Source organism: Echiichthys vipera, assembly GCF_963691815.1.
Source record: "Echiichthys vipera genome assembly, chromosome: 9".
NCBI lineage: Eukaryota > Metazoa > Chordata > Actinopteri > Perciformes > Trachinidae > Echiichthys > Echiichthys vipera.
The window spans coordinates 13,919,157-13,935,456 of record NC_139834.1 but is presented as its reverse complement, the minus strand read 5'-3'; the positions used below and the strand labels follow the sequence as shown (position 1 = coordinate 13,935,456).

General features: G+C 41.7%; 1 protein-coding gene across 2 annotated transcripts; it reads left to right on the top strand.

Annotated features, from left to right (window-relative positions):
* Nucleotides 1-624: 624 nt before the first annotated feature.
* Nucleotides 625-7,449, top strand: LOC310951534 (YTH domain-containing family protein 1-like). 2 transcript variants are annotated; one of them, XM_083919813.1, is made up of 6 exons: nt 625-1,016; nt 1,803-1,827; nt 3,469-3,548; nt 4,009-5,637; nt 5,810-5,854; nt 6,101-7,449. In XM_083919813.1, the coding sequence occupies exons 1-6, from the start codon at nt 990-992 to the stop codon at nt 6,125-6,127; spliced, it is 1,833 nt and encodes a 610-aa protein (XP_083775939.1). In that variant the 5' UTR covers nt 625-989; the 3' UTR covers nt 6,128-7,449. The 2 variants fall into 2 exon arrangements, with proteins under 2 accessions (XP_083775939.1, XP_083775938.1); XM_083919812.1 differs by having other exon boundaries at nt 4,009-5,646.
* Nucleotides 7,450-16,300: the final 8,851 nt, after the last annotated feature.

Sequence of the window (16,300 nt, the reverse complement as noted above, 5' to 3'; positions counted from 1 at the left end):
TTTTGTATTTACTGTATATATGTCTGTACTCATAGGGTCTTATTATGGTATCTCAGGTTTGCTCCAAACAAAGTTTTGTTGCACTTGTGTGTGTGTGTGCAGTGAAAAAAAAGTATCTATTTATCTATCTATGGAGGAGTAAAACATGACTTAAGTCACAACAAAAAATATATAAATGCACAAATACATGTTTAAATAAATAAATACAGGGAAAAGTAATGTTATGCTGAAACAAATAAATTAATAAATAAATGCTGAACTAAATAAATAAATACATACATAAATGCATGAATACATGGGACCTCCGACCTCATGAACATATGAACTCAGAAATAAAAAAAAATGTAGATGAACTAAAATGTAGAAATGAACGTATACCATGATTTACTATTCTATTTATCTATACATTTATGTATGCAATAATGTATTATTAATTTATTAATTTCAGAATGTATGCATTTAATAAATACATACAAATTTAAAATAATTCATGTTTAGTCCTCCATATCTATCTAGAAAGGATGCTTCAAACTTTTGCCACCCCGCGGGGAGCGACGCGAACTGCAGCGGCGGCTCAAAGCCCGGATGGAGCAGCAGCCATTGGGGAAGTGTACGGGGCTTTAACGTAACTGAGGAGGTCTCTCTCTCTGGAATTATAAAGACAAGTAAAAAGGCGACCGAGAGCAGAAATACTCAAGGTCCGAAGGGTCAATTCGGCGACAAATAACGTTAACTTGAAAACCCGGTTACCAAGGACTTTCGGAACACGGTATCCAAGGCGACAGACTTGGAACTGTGGAAGTTGGACTACGTTACTCACAACGGAAAACATACAGCTGAGCCTGCGCTACACGCTAAGCGGCACAGCTTAGCCACATAGCTAACTGCAACAAGAGCTGTGAACTTTGCTTTTCAAATTCACGGGAGCTTGAAATCCAGTCACAAGCAGCTCAGGCTCTGTGAAAATCCAGGGACTTGCTTAATGAATAATGTCTGCCACAAGCATTGACCCTCAGGTAGGAAAAACGATGTTTCCTCGCCTATTAATAGAGAGAGCTTGGAAGCTAAGCTACCTGCTAACGATTTACTGGGCTACGGCTATTCCTCGGAAGTGCTAAGCTATTGCCACCAACGTTGGCCGGTGCATGTTAACGTTAGCTACATTCTGTTAAACGGCAAAAATGTTTTTAATGGACATTTAAGAAAGATCACACGACGTTATACGTTAACATGTTGCCATCGCCTCTTTAACTGAGACTCTTATGTTTCTATCACCAACGTAGCAGAAAATCTCACCACCTAGATGTGTGATACGTGAAAGCTAACGTTTAAAATAATTAAACCGGTTAACCCTTACTTATTCAGTCAATCTTAACTTTTTAATTGAAGGTGGTAAAAAAAACAGCAGTATTGTTTCTATAGGGTGGCCGAAATGTATTCAGACTTTTAAGGAAAACGTTAGTTACACGCTGCATTAGCGTTTCTAAAAGCCATTTTTAAGAGGGCTAGTTTACGTTACCTAGCGAAGTTGTGCGTGATTTAACGCCAACCTTAGCTGGTGGATTCACTAACTCATGTTACACATAGAATAAATTACTTTACCTATTATAGCCAACGGTAAGTATCTTCAGTTTTAACGTAAAGTAACATTGCAAATGTTTTGCATTGCCTCTCTTCAGGAAGTAGTCTTAGTGTTCAGCCACTGCAATACACTGCTTTCACTAGAGACTGCACTCTGAACAGCAAATGACCATGTCCTCTCAATTCTTTCCCCCCTTTTGCATGATCCAACATGGATGCAGAGATCAAAGGGACAAGCATCTAAAGGTGAGTTGTGGCATCACAGAGGACTGAATTGGTTTGAACATACGTTTAGTCTGGCGCCTGGGTATACTGGCATACTGGACACTTCTGGATACTGGTATACTGGACACTTCACACAACAGCCATTCATGGAGTCTTAATCTTTCTCTAATATACACTACTGTCAGGCCACACAAGATTTTGAGAACATAAATGAATATAGTATATTGTGTGAACAAAAGGTACAACATGAAATTATTTTGGGATATGTTATATTTGCTATTAATATATTTCCTTAAATGACTTGCTTGTCTGTATTGTGAACAAGTTCTGCATAAATTAGTAGGACATTAACAATATCAGGGTCAGAGGTTTTATAATTGAGTGGTGATATACTGGGAAAGATGTAGGCTACTGTGAGACACATTGAAGTACATCATCCACCACGTCATTAATAGGACAGGTGGCATGTGAGGGAAATACTCTTTTTTTTTTTTAATTTGTAGATAGTATCTGTGATGAGAAGATGTCCATGAGGCTTATGCTCAGTTTTCCCATCACAATGCTGATACCATCTCATGATGCAATCTATAATGTTTGCCAGTAGCATATATGGTTCCTCAGGTTATGGTGCACCCAAATCTGTCTTTTTAGTAGGACACACTTTGGTAATAAAGTTTGTAATATGCTATTTCACAAACATGGAGGTTGTAGTCAGGTTATAATCTAGTAGAAATTTCACTTGTGGCATAATCCATCGACTGTCTATCCTTATTCCGAGGATATCCCAGTTATATTCTAAAAATGCACTGGTTCACTGTTCTGTCCTTACTTGTAGAGGTAGCCAACATTGATTTGTGCGCATTAGAAATTCGTAGTCAACGTGGTCAGTGAATACGGGAGTCCCTCAGTTGTATTTTGCAACAAATACAAAAAGGTTTTGAGTGGTTTGAGAAGTGTCCATTGATGTTTCTATGCTCTGGTCCCTTCAATCTGACCACAGAATCCTTTGTAAGGGGGGAAAACCAAATAGTTTTACAGCCACCTTTAATCTCTACAGGTATATAGTTAAAATGAATGTATAACCTAAATCAGCGATCAAGAATATCTGTGATAGTTCCAGTCTCCCTCTTCCCTTAATGTAATCTCTAACCCCAGCTGTACATAATAATTTACTGGTAATACATTGTCATTTCCTCACTAACATTAGCGTTTATGGCAGTCGCCTCATAATTGTATCTTGTATGATGTTCAAGTCATATTTGATTTACTGCAGTTGGTGGAGGAGATGGAGTGACAGGCAGGTCTTGACTCTCGCTTCACCTGCAGGCCTCGCTTGGCATGACATAGCTCAGAGGTTTGAATGTTTTTGGAAGAACATGTACGAGAGGGACAAACACATTTGAATACTACATTTGTGTGTTGATCATATGATTTGATAGATGAGCATCAGTAAATCACTGTACTGGATTAAATCTGCTGTGTGGTGTGTTTGAGCTGACCAAATGAAATATGCATTTTCAGAACATCATAAACCAAGCCTATAGGTCACATCATTTTAAACGTAACACAGCTTATTAGCTCGAACAACTACTGTTGCCATCCATGTCTTCAAAAACTGAACATGTATTTTTAAATGTACATTAACATACCTTTTTGTTGCAGTGCAAAATGGTTCACTGCATCAGAAGGAGACTGTCCATGACAACGACTTTGAGCCATACCTCACTAGTCAATCAACTCAGGTAAAGCTCAATATCTTTATCATAAGACAATTAAGAAAATTGTGATATTGATTTTTTAAATATTTCTGTTATTAATGTGCGCCGACATGGCAAACATGTCACTCATAACAAATCAGACTGATGATCTAAACTCTGAACTGTGTGAAACTTTTAAACATTATAAAACTCCTGCCATGTTTAAAACAACTTTAGGTTTTTACTACAGACATTTGTAGAAACCTAATGATTGTTTAAGCAGAATTGTATTCTGATGACATTAAGTCATGTTCAATTATTGCCCAACCATAAAATGGATGCATTTAGTTTGTCACTCATGTTTAGTAAAAATAGAAAACCATTTAAAATAGTGATTGTATATAGAATAGGGCTAGGATAGGTTTATTATAATTTTAGATCTGATTCAAATCAACCTGTAAGTCACTTGCTAATGTTGTGACTCTGCTGACCTTCATTCAACCAGAACAACAGCTACCAGTCCATCACCGACCCCTACCTGTCCAGCTACTACGCACCCTCCATTGGATTTCCGTATCCTCTCAGTGAGGCTCCCTGGTCCACAGGTGGGGACCCCCCTATTCCATACCTCACCCCCTATGGACCCTTGAGTAATGGAGACCATCACTTCATGCCAGACACAGTGTTTGGCCAGCCAGGGGGGCTGGGAAGCAGCATCTACCCCCATAGGTTTAATTTTTTCCCTGAAAACCCTGCCTTCTCTGCTTGGGGCACAAGTGGCTCCCAGGGCCAGCAGACTCAAAGTTCAGCCTATGGCGGCAGCTACAGCTACCCCCCCAGCTCCTTGGGGGGCACACTGGTGCCTGATGGTCAGACAGGTTTTCACAGTGATACCCTAAACAAAGCCCCAGGTATGAACAGCCTGGAGCAGGGTATGGTTGGCTTGAAGATCGGAGGGGATGTCACTGGCCAGGGATCAGGAGTCAAGGCTGTGGGATCTGTGATTGGTGGACCTGTGGTGGCAGCTACAGGGAACGGAGCCACACCTATTGGAATGCCACCACCCAAACCCACCTCCTGGGCAGCCATTGCTAGCAAGCCTGCCAAGCCGCAACAGCTGAAAGCTAAGGTAAAGCCAGGGATGCTCAATCCAGGGGGCGCTCTTCCCCCACCACCCATCAAACACAACATGAACATCGGGACCTGGGACAAGGGCCCAGTGACTAAAGTAGCCACAGCTCCACTGCAGCAACATCAGCCTCTTGGCCTGCCTCATGGAATGCCACCTCAAGCTACCATGCAGCAAGGACCCATGCAGCCTCCACCTCCCCAGTCTTTGTTGCAGCCCCAGATGCAGACTATGGCCTTACAGCCCCACCATCACCAGCACCATCAACCACCACCTCAGCCCTACCAAAATCACAACCAGCCCCCACAACCCCAGACCCGTTGGGTTGCCCCACGCAACCGTAACCAAGTCTATGGGCAGGGTGGCCCTAGTCATGACAGTACTGGTGTGATGGGTATGGTTGGGAACAGTGGCCCTCAAACTTCTGCCAACCAGGGACCTGGTGGAGAGTCCCACCCGGTGCTGGATAAGCTGCGTGCCTCCCATAGCTACAACCCCAAGGACTTTGAATGGAACCTGAAGAATGGACGTGTTTTCATCATTAAGAGCTACTCCGAGGACGATATCCATCGCTCCATCAAGTACTCCATCTGGTGCAGCACGGAGCACGGCAACAAGCGTCTGGATTCAGCCTTCCGGACCATGAATGCTAAAGGTCCTGTGTATCTTCTGTACAGTGTCAACGGCAGTGGTCATTTCTGCGGTGTGGCAGAGATGCGTTCACCAGTGGACTATGGCACCAGTGCTGGTGTTTGGGCACAGGACAAGTGGAAGGGCAAGTTTGATGTGGACTGGCTGTTTGTTAAGGACGTGCCTAATAGCCAGCTGCGCCACATCCGCCTGGAGAACAATGACAACAAGCCAGTGACCAACTCCCGTGACACCCAGGAGGTTCCTCTGGAGAAGGCCAAGCAGGTGCTCAAGATCATCGCCACCTACAAACACACCACCTCCATCTTTGATGACTTCTCCCATTATGAGAAGAGGCAGGAGGAGGAGGAGGAGGTGCGCAAGGTGGGCACAGTAATCTTACTGTGTTACCTTTAATATACCAAAAATATATATTTTGCAATATTCACTATTAGATTTATTTGTACCCTTTTTTTCCTGTTTATTCGTGTCAGAGAGAATAATTCTTGTTTTTCTCTGTTTCCCTCTTATTTACTCCTTTTGACAGACTTTTGAACCTTCTCCTATACAGAACCGCTCTCGGTTGGATCAGGTAAAGAACTGGCATATTTTCTTGACTGTCCTACAAGTATTACGTTTTTTTTTCTTACATTTATTGATGGTTGCTTTGGATTGTGTTATTCACTCAGGGAGGCCGAAATTTTAGATAATCTAATATTTGAACACTGATTTGAATAGATACTATGTAGATCTGATCAAAATGTCCTGCAGTTTACTTTCCTGTTATCTAATGTTTGAATGTCTAATATTATTTTTGTTTTTTGTTTTTCCTAAACAGGAGCGCCAAAACAGGAATAAACAATAGAAGACCTTTATTCTTGGCTTGATCAACAGTTACACTAGGACTTTTGATTTAAGAGACAGAAGAATATGAAAATGCAACCAAGCCCTTCATTTTTTTTCTATTTAATCCTGGTGAATCTCTGCCATTGTTGAGACTTGTGCTTTTTTGCCCCATGTACCACCCACTTTTTGTGCAGGGATAACAAGCTGATTTAATGTATTACCTAGCCACCACCACACTCTTTAGTTCAGGTTTTTTTAATATATTTTTTTTCTTCCTGTTCCATCTCGTACTCTTCTCTCACCAGACTGGTTATCTCTCTTCTGTCCCCACCCCCACCTCTTTCCAATTGAATCAGGGTAAGACTGCACCATGGAGAAAAAAAATCTGCCACTTTATATTTCAGTACAATCAGGAACGGATGTGTCCTGCCCCTATTTGTCCATTTGGGGGCAACATTGCCATGCTTCAGAGGTTTAACTGTGCCAACAGGGTTGGAGGATCCCATAGGCAATGTCGGACTCTGCGATAATAAAACTTCAGTGGTTTTATCTATTTTTCATTCAGATTGACGAAATCTCTATTTTTTTGGCTTACTACTGACTATTTTCATTTCAGAAACCTGTTTTCTGGAGCCTTAATGTTTTTTTCTTCTAATTATTGGTGACTTCTCAAAAGAACTGCTCAAACAGTGACACTGCTGGAAAAATCAGGGATAGTGTGAAGTCACACGGGACTCGAGACATTTCTGAGGAGGAATTGCAAAGGCCTCTGGGAAGATAAATTATGGATGTCCTCCACAACCAGAACTCTTACATTGAAGTAAAAAAAATTGTACTATTGACACCCCTCACACACCTCTGCTTAGCTTTCTTTTTGATGTTTGTCTTGAGGTCTTTTGTATGTTTCATCAGGAGATTCTGCTTGTGTACGCAACCCAGTCTGAGAGAATTGTCGCATCCACCATTTTAAATTGTTTTATAATCAGAATTATGTAACGATGTAACTGCTACATTGAATGGCGTTGCTTTTGCATTTGTTGTTCCACAAAATGGGGAGGGTTCACTTATTTGTCCATTCACCATCATTCTGTCTTAATCCTCTTGTTTTTTTTTTGTCCCCTCAAATTTGGTTTTGCTAAGTCTATCATGTTGATCGTAATGCTAAGCTTTAACGTAGGAGCCTATATATATTCATGGAGAAAGCCTAAAAATGTATAACCTAAAAATTAATGTAACTGATTTACTATCGAGTAAGAAAAAAATAAGAATGAAAAGTGGTTTCTGTGTGTTTTTTGGTTGCAAAAATAGTTTGTTGTAGATTGAAACCATTGATTATGATACAGCAAAGTACTTTCAGGTATGAAAATGGGGGGGGGGGGGGGGGGGGTTGGAAGTATTTAAAAAAAATGATAATAATCAGTCCCTAATAGATGAGTGTGCCCATGCATGGCAAGCTGCAATATAGGAAGTCTGCTGAAAAATGTTTCTCCATCCTGCAGCTTTTCTGTTACATGAGAGTGGTGATGTTAAGTTACTGCACCTTTAAAGGACAGTGCCCCCCTCCTGTTCTTGTGTCAGTTGTTTCAGAGCATTCAAAGCCAGAATGCTGTTTATTTGTCAGTGGGTGTTTGAGATCAGCAGGTTCTTCCTCTCTCTTGATTAATTTGAAATTGCCAACAGTATTTTGTAGATTGTGGGGTTACCATGATGCAGAGAGGAATGCTGCTAATAGACACAGCTGTCTCTTTCATGTTAAGGGATCTTTGGCATTTATGTGTGTTTGTGTAAGAGTTTAAATCTGATTTTGCTTCATGGTAACCTCATCAAATCACAATTATCTAATTGAATTATTTGAACCTAACGGATAATAGTGACAGTTGTGGCCTGAATTCAGTCACGTTAACTTGTTTGGTCTTTTCAGATTACGTTAGATAGTGTATATGACCTACTGTATTTTTATTCTGTCAGACCTTAACCCCTTATTGCATTGAGATGGCATAGGTTCTGCACTTTGCTGAGGTCACTTGAGTGTGAGTACGAAACGGATGTTTCACAACCAGGATGTGTGGAGCTGCATTGTATTTTTTACCTGGCCAGTATATCCCTTGTAATCTAGATACTGACCTCTAACAGGATCTCCTCTCCTTTTTTACCTACACTAATCAATAGCTAGGTTGATCCAAGCAATACGGTGAACGCCCTTCACTTTTTTGCCTTCACCGACACCGCTCTCTCCAACTAGCGTAGAGTCAGGTGCAGGTGAAAAGCTAAAGGATGCCACCGAAGACCGAGTCGCAGCCGTCTTTGCCTCAGGGAGCATGGACTGGTTGTGATTACAGTACAGGGCTCACTTGCACGTCAATGATAAATGTCAGAAGATGTTTTTGCAATAGAGGGATGTCTGGTTAGCCTTTAAAGTATATGTATCAACACTACAAAAGCATTAATGACATGAAATATTAAATCAACATTGATTATCTTATAGACCACAGTTGTAGTGGGTATAACTTGTTCAAAAGATCTATCTTGGTTTTTCTTTATAGAAAAAATCAAGCCTAATAAACTGTCCATTCAGAAATTACTTTTGTCTCGATCTCATGAATTACTTGTTAGAGAGTAAACGGACACCCATAGTGAACTTCTACAAAGAGAGGAAGCTCTGTGCGGCAGCCCAAGTGCTTAAATGTCACTGAGATGTTTTTGCAGCTGGAACTGTTTCTTTTTGTTTTTTCATCATGTTACCAACAGTTGACCTTGTATCTGTAAATACTGTTATCAAAGCAGACCTCCGTTTCCATGCCCTACAACAGAATATGATGGATACATGGGAGTTCTGCTGCCTGGGATAAAGGTTTACAGTATTTAAAGTGTGTTTAATAGATAGAAAATGACATATCCATCAAAGTGCACAGTATGACATTTTATTGGCTAATTTAAATTTTAAAGACCTAGGCTTTAGGGGTGTGTAACTGAGATGCCCTGCACATATTCTCTTTTATGTACTGAAATAGATATTAGTATTCAGCACAGGTTTATGACATTTTCACACTTGTCAAGAGTTCCTTTTCTTTCCTTGATGGGAGCTCTCCGTGGTGCTGATTTCCTCATTTGGTGGAACCGCTGCTGTGATGTGTCAGTGACTTAATAGAGTAAAGAACACTGGAGTTAAACACTGTAAGTGATCTTATATGAAAAGGTGTTTGAGATTTTCTTGCAGTTTAGATATGACTAAAATGTAATCGGATGTTATCCCACACAGGGATTTATACACTTCGAAGAGAGTCCATCCTCTTCACTAGAGATCACCAGGGCAGTTCCTTCCTTGGAAGATTCAGATTTTCTATTTTCCATTTGTAAGAAAATATTTCACATCAGATGTCGTTCTGCAAATACTGTGCATGATGCAAGGCTGGCATGACTGCCATGTACAATTCCACATAAAATAATCACAAGAGCATCAAAAGCAGAAAACTCAGTGCAGCTCAGGCTTTATTTGTTGTCACATCATCACAAAGCATGCATTAAACTGAGACAAGAAACAGGAAAATAACACAAAATTCAGCATCTGCGATCAATCTGGAGCCAACGGTATGTAGCATAAATCTATTAGAAACAAAGACCCTATTTTTCGGCTCAATGCTCAAATTCTTGATTGAAAAGAGAGTTCTATTAAGGTTATATTAACACAACGTTTGTTTGCAATTGTAATATAGGAATGCATGATCAAGGTACATGAAAGTTGGCAGTATTGAACCTATGATGTGTATGTGAAAGGACAATACAACTTTTGCCAAATTATCCTATTTGTGGTTAATTGGTTCCTACTTGCTTCATTCATTGGTTCATAAAAACCTAGCTTCAAAAATATGTGCTGAAACTCAAGGTCTTTAACACATTCTCTTTCATTTTTCATTCAAACCATATTCCTCTGCGTTGAATTTATTATTATTAAGTTTCCTGCAAGAAAATTCGGTGAAGGACGAAATCTGATACAATCTTCTACTTCAGTGATCAATATAAAACTAGAAGGACCATTTGTGCTAACTCTGCAGCTATTTATTAACTATTTTTCAATTTTATTTGGTGTAGTATTCAGTCTCATACACTGAGCTACAGCCTCAACCATGCGTTGTCAGAAGGACGCCTGTAGGTGGCATTGAATCACTTACATTTCTATATGTTGACTCCATCCGACTACTGCAACCATCGTCAGTTCGTATCCCTTCAAGGCTCTCCAGCCTCTGCTGTAGGCCTTAATTTGGAGCCACACAGTGAAGGTGTGCTGGACTGGAGCTGTTTGGCCTATTGCTTATCAAAACATGTATTATAGCTGAGCCTATAGAGCCTTAGTGTAGGCCACTTACATTTTGGAAAATATTTTCTGTCACAATAGGACAGTAATAGGCTGGACTCCAGAGACAGTCGCGCCGCTCCTAAAGGAGGATTTAGCATTAATGCAATAACAGTAGCCGATGGTTCCATTATCAGACACATACCGTTTGCCTCGTTGATTTGCACACAGGCTTTGCGGCCGATGCATCATTCAGAAGCGAACTAATAGCCAATGGGTTTAGTCGTAACTAGGTTTAGTCTATATTTTAATGTCGACTTCAGATGGATTGTTTTTTATATTAAGGTCAAGTCTCCCACTTTTAAATTGATTGACCATATGACCTGTCAATAAACTGATATTACTCCGAACTGCGTACTTAAAAATGAAGCAAGCCTCTCGCCAGCTAGGTCCTAGATTTACCACAAAATACAAGATGCCGTAAAGAATACCATAATTGTAAATGACTCCCGCAAAAAACGCTATGTTGGTAAAACCCAGAGACAGGTAGGCCGTTGACCCCACTTGGCGACAGTCCAATTGTTTTCGTAAACCTGCGTCGTATTCTGCGCGAGGCATTTTTAACGCTTTTTTTTTGATAAGTCAGATTTGACATATATGACTAAAGAAGTGATGTAAAAGTAAACTGCTGGTAACCTCATTTCAGGCTGCGATTGCCTATCAAAGTACGCATTGCGCCCACCCAGTCAAAGCAACACACACATACACACACACACACACACACACACAGGCACACGCAGTTGAGTGACAGTACAGCAGTCAGGTTTATCCCGCTGCTATGGTTGGCAGCCGGGGCCTGGTTTCTTCAACATGAAGGGTCAAAGTAGTAATCTAAAGCCTGCGGCCTGATGAAGCAACGGAGAGATCAAAGTGTGAAGCATGATGCTGTGTAGATTCCTCTCTTGGCATTCACCGCGTGCCTTAATTGTATGGACATTAAATCAAGGTCCGCTGTGAACACGCAGAGTGACAACCCTCATAGAAGTCGCCTTCTCACCCCGCTCATGGGTGCAGAATGAAGCCAAGCCAGCAGCCTCCAACCCTGCCTGACTTCCACACGCTCAAACCTCCAGCATCTGCCGCCAAGGAGGACACAAGACTGCATGACTGCGATTTAAGTACAGCTCCCGTTTCCGTGCGCGCGCGTTCGGGCGTACACGCGCGCACACACACACACTCGCGTACACAAATCTAAAGCCGATTTTGCAACACAATCGCGCGCGTACACACACACACACACACACACACACACACGTATACACACTCGCATGCATGCAGATACTCAAATCTAAAGCCGATTTATAGCCTACACCAGCAAAAACGCGCGCGGCCACATTCTTCTCCTGCGCCTCTTCGGATTCGACGCAAAGAAATATTGATATCACTGCGCCACAGCTCGGCATTTAACCCCATCAGCACACGGCCCATAATCAAAGGATGTGAAACAGAGCGTGCACAGGAAAACCCTTGTTATTAGCATAGCATTTACAAACCCCTCCACTCTCAAATTCTGTGGTAGTGCGTCTTTTACGCATCTCTTTGCAGGTTCACCTCGGATAGAATGACATCTTTCTCGCTTTGTCCTTCCTCAAAACCCCACTCAATTTACAACATAAGCCTGACCCAAAACACAAAGACAACGGTGGAAAAAAAATCAGCACGTCACAAGGCTATTTCTTTGTAGTCATACATCCCACAGCGAAAAGTACTGTATTTTCCATTTAACTTGGCTTGAATGCAGTTCCCCGACTTGTCCACGATCAACGCCCTCGGACAAAACGCGCGATGCCTCCTCTCTCCTCTCATGCAGCTGACAAACTACAGAAGGCTACTTTTACATCAGACTATCGTATATCTGGAAAGAGGCATGTCGTTCTTCTATGCGCCACACAGCACTCTAGCATGTCCCTAAAGCTCATTTAGTCAGCAGGCTGGTTTTCTCGAGTTTCAGGTGGGAAAATTTGCTTCTTAGTCTTCAGAAAGGTCCTCTCTCCACCAAGAGTCAGTCGGTTCCTTTTAGTTTGTGTCTTTTTAATCTGACCCATTTCAGGCACAATCCAGCCCTGCATGCATACCCCCCTCTCTCGCTCTTCTCGCTCTCTCTCTCTCTCGGGCTGTGTGATCCACTGTCTCCCGGATTAGAGCGCCCCTCTCTTCCCATCCTAGACAATTGCGAGTCTCTGCTGATTGGGCTTCAGCGCAAGAGGATTACATGGGCGCACAATGACGTCATGGCCCGGGGCCCAAGCCCCCCCCCCCCCCCCCCCCCCCACAATCTCCTCACCTCCCCCCATTAGAACCAAATCCTCGTCAGCCCCAATGTCCTTGAAACCACCAACCTGACTTTCTGCAACGCGTCATGCATGCATGCACCGGGGCAGAGTACTGTTTATGCTAACGGATAAAAGTTGTTGACGATGGTTGGCATCAAATGCAATCTTGCATGCAGAGGAAGCCGAAATAACATGGGAGTTCCACTGTCACTTGTGTACACCTGACTACCACAAAGGTTTTACCCAGGCAGATGTATGACCAGCGGCTAAATGCTGCTACAAATGTTGCTAGATAAAAATGTAGATATAGACTCAACTCAGACCTGCTCTTTGTGACCAGTGTGAGCCAAACCTAATTTCCAAATAAAGGTTTTACGTCCAAAGCCCAAATTTTGCTACGGTGTAATGGTGGCCAAAAGGTGGATGGATTCTATTTTGCAAGTGAAACAGATTTTCTGATTATCTTGTGGTAAATGTATTAACCCTTCATTCCTGGTGCAGACGGGCCCATATCAGCATCTCTGTCCCTTTTGGGGAACATCCACACAGGACTGTATCACAATCTGTAAAAGATTACTGAAACTGTGTTCTCGGTGGCCTGTGATCCTAGATGGTCTTAGCCAATACCATATGCTGCTGTGACATTACATATTTTGTGTAAAAGGTGAAGCTATAAAAATGCTATTTATATGTGATGCATTTTTTTTTAAATTTCACAGCATGTTCCATTAATGTGTACATTATGTAATATATAGCATTCACCACTGTTAGTACAATGTTGGAGAACTAATTGATTATGAAAAATTATTATAAAAATAGTAGTCTCTTTGTAGGTCCTGACTATTGACTAAAAACAATTATTTTATTGGTTTCCGAAGTGTTGACCTGATCGTTTGTCTGCCATTGTGGTGCTATGACCTACATCGGGCCTAAATATGCATCAGCTCTTCTGTGGTTATATTTTGGAAATTATAAAAGCAGGTATTTTGCTTACTGCTTCCATGTCAGGGTTCAGATGTCCATTTTCGATTTCATGATTTTTTAAATCTTCTTCACTAGAATAAAGAGTCAGTTAAGATACCTGGCCTTCTTTTTTTCTGAAAAAAAAAAGTGTTTCCGCAAGTTGACCCAATTTGTGTAATTCAACCTATTTTAGATTAATTTGAACTCCTATTAACACTGCCATAAATCTACATAATGCATAATGCATTTGCCGTTCTAATCAAATCCTATAGGAATATATCGATTTCTGTCCGGGAAGAAAATGCCATTGGATTTTCAAATGTTTCTCCCTTCTTCCAGCTTGTCTCTATACCTCCCACTGTTGGCTGAACAAAGGGATGGAGAGGAGGAACCTTCAGCGGTGTTTAGGATGAAACCGCTGCACTCCACTCTCGATAACTGAGCCTATAGAAACGCAAATGTACTCTTTTTCCAAACAAATGCAATTATTAACTTTTTTAACTGGCGTGCCTATTGTCTCATCTGAGCCTCTGTCGCAATCTACATCTCAAAACGAGCTTCCTGCATTCACATGAATGCAAGTCAATTCGCTGCTGCAAGTCATTTGTTAGGCCTATAGGTCTACTGGTTCCCTGTTGCCAAAAATAAGGAAAATGTTAAGAACCCAGCATGCAGAGCGAGCGGCCACCTGCTACGGGAGAAGCGTCCGCTTTCCAAATATAGCCTATTCTGATAAATCCACGCTGGCTTGGACTCAGAATCCTTTGTTGTGTCTTACTCTCGTCGTTGCGGATATCCTCCATCTATGCACTGTGGCTCGATCACATCTTCTCTCCATTTTGTGAAACCGCAAGCTCTTCATCCGCAGAAAAACGCAGCAGCATAAAGCCTAACTTGAGTGGAAACAACCCTCCGTGTGCCTCCACATGCACGACGAAGGAAAGAGAGAGCGTGAATTGAATTTCTTTTTCTCCCCTCATCTCTCCCTCTACCGAGCTGAGCGGCCTCCACATCTTAAGCTGAATGAAGGGGGAGTTGTCCCTGTGCATTACAATGACATTCAGGCCCCATTCATTCAGCCACTGTCTAACGGTCTTTGGACAGCAAATGCACCCCCATCGGGGGGTCGTAGCCCCCTCATTACACCCCCAATCCCAACACGCAGCCCCCACAATAGCCCCCAACAAAAGAGAGAGGAGAGTCGACCCCAGTTGAGCGAGCTGCGGCCCCTGGACTTTGGAGGTACGCTGGGAAAATATTCCCGTGCATTTGAATTATATTAAGGAACGTGCTGCGGGGGAGTTTAAGTGTTGGATATTACCAAAAGCATTTCAAAACAAATGTATGTTTAGGATTTCTCTCCCCGCCTGTTTGTGGGAGCCTGGGTTCTTGTCTGCAGCAGGTGAAACTTGGCTGACCGTTTAAAAAAATTCAAATCAGGTGATGCAACATGCGGGGGAAAAACGGACTCATTTGTGGTGTAGGCCCCAAAATGAATGCGCCATGAATTCCAAAGTTGGCGCAAACAGCTGCACACACAGATGTAAGCTGCAGGGCCAGGCTCACCCAGGACTCCGCACAATTCAGCGTATTCCGGGGAAGTTTGGTGCATTCTCTGTGAGCAAAATCACACCACAGATGTAAACTATAATTTAATTTAAAGCAATACACTTTTAAACACCGTGGAGCATGCACCCTTTGTAAGGGAAGGACACATACAATTATGTAGTCTAAAAAACACAAATAAGAATAGTCTATTTTTTAAAAACCGCTCTGCAACCCTGATGTTGCGCCATTCACCTGCAAACACAAAAACAAACATCAGTTTATCTTAGCCAGTTTGAATTAATTTCCGTCATGTCTATACGCAAATTCACCTTTCTGAATTTATTTGAATAACTTATAGAACACAGAGACGTATATACTACTAATACTACAACACATTATAATACAAATAAATTAATAATAATAATAATAAGAAGAACAATAATAATAATAGAAAAATATAGTTGACCTTGTCGGAAAAATGGGCCCGGTGTGGAGAGCCAACTTTCCCAGGGAAATCATACCGATTTCCGAAATGCTGTTGAAGGCCCGAATAGGCACAGCTGGGCATCTGCTTATGGGCCTATTCATCAGGAGGAGGTAGGTCAGCGCTGCGGCCCGGTGGGCAGCTCCGCACTATAAGCTCGTTATGCAGATACACAGCTTATAGTTTATAACGGGACTCTCCTGCAACGCAGTAAAGAGTAAAGTGACACTCAAGTCCAAATGCACTACCTTCGTCACGTGACCAGAAACGTTTTTCGAATACCATTTTTGGTGACAGTTTTCCGTTATTTTGACATCTTATATTAATTGAGATATAAGTTGCGTTATAATAATTAGCTGAGTTTCCCTTCCTTTCTTAACATCATTTTGGTAGTTAGTGATTAGCCTATTTATTCCATTTTTTTTATTTGGCACTACTTTCAGCTAAGCAGGCTAAACCATTTCAAATTAGGGCTCCAGAAAACAAAAACAAAGGTGTTGGTAAGCTATTCTTAAATGCAGGAAATTCCCTTTAAAACATTGACTCAAGTTCATCAAAGAGAAAAGAAACAAA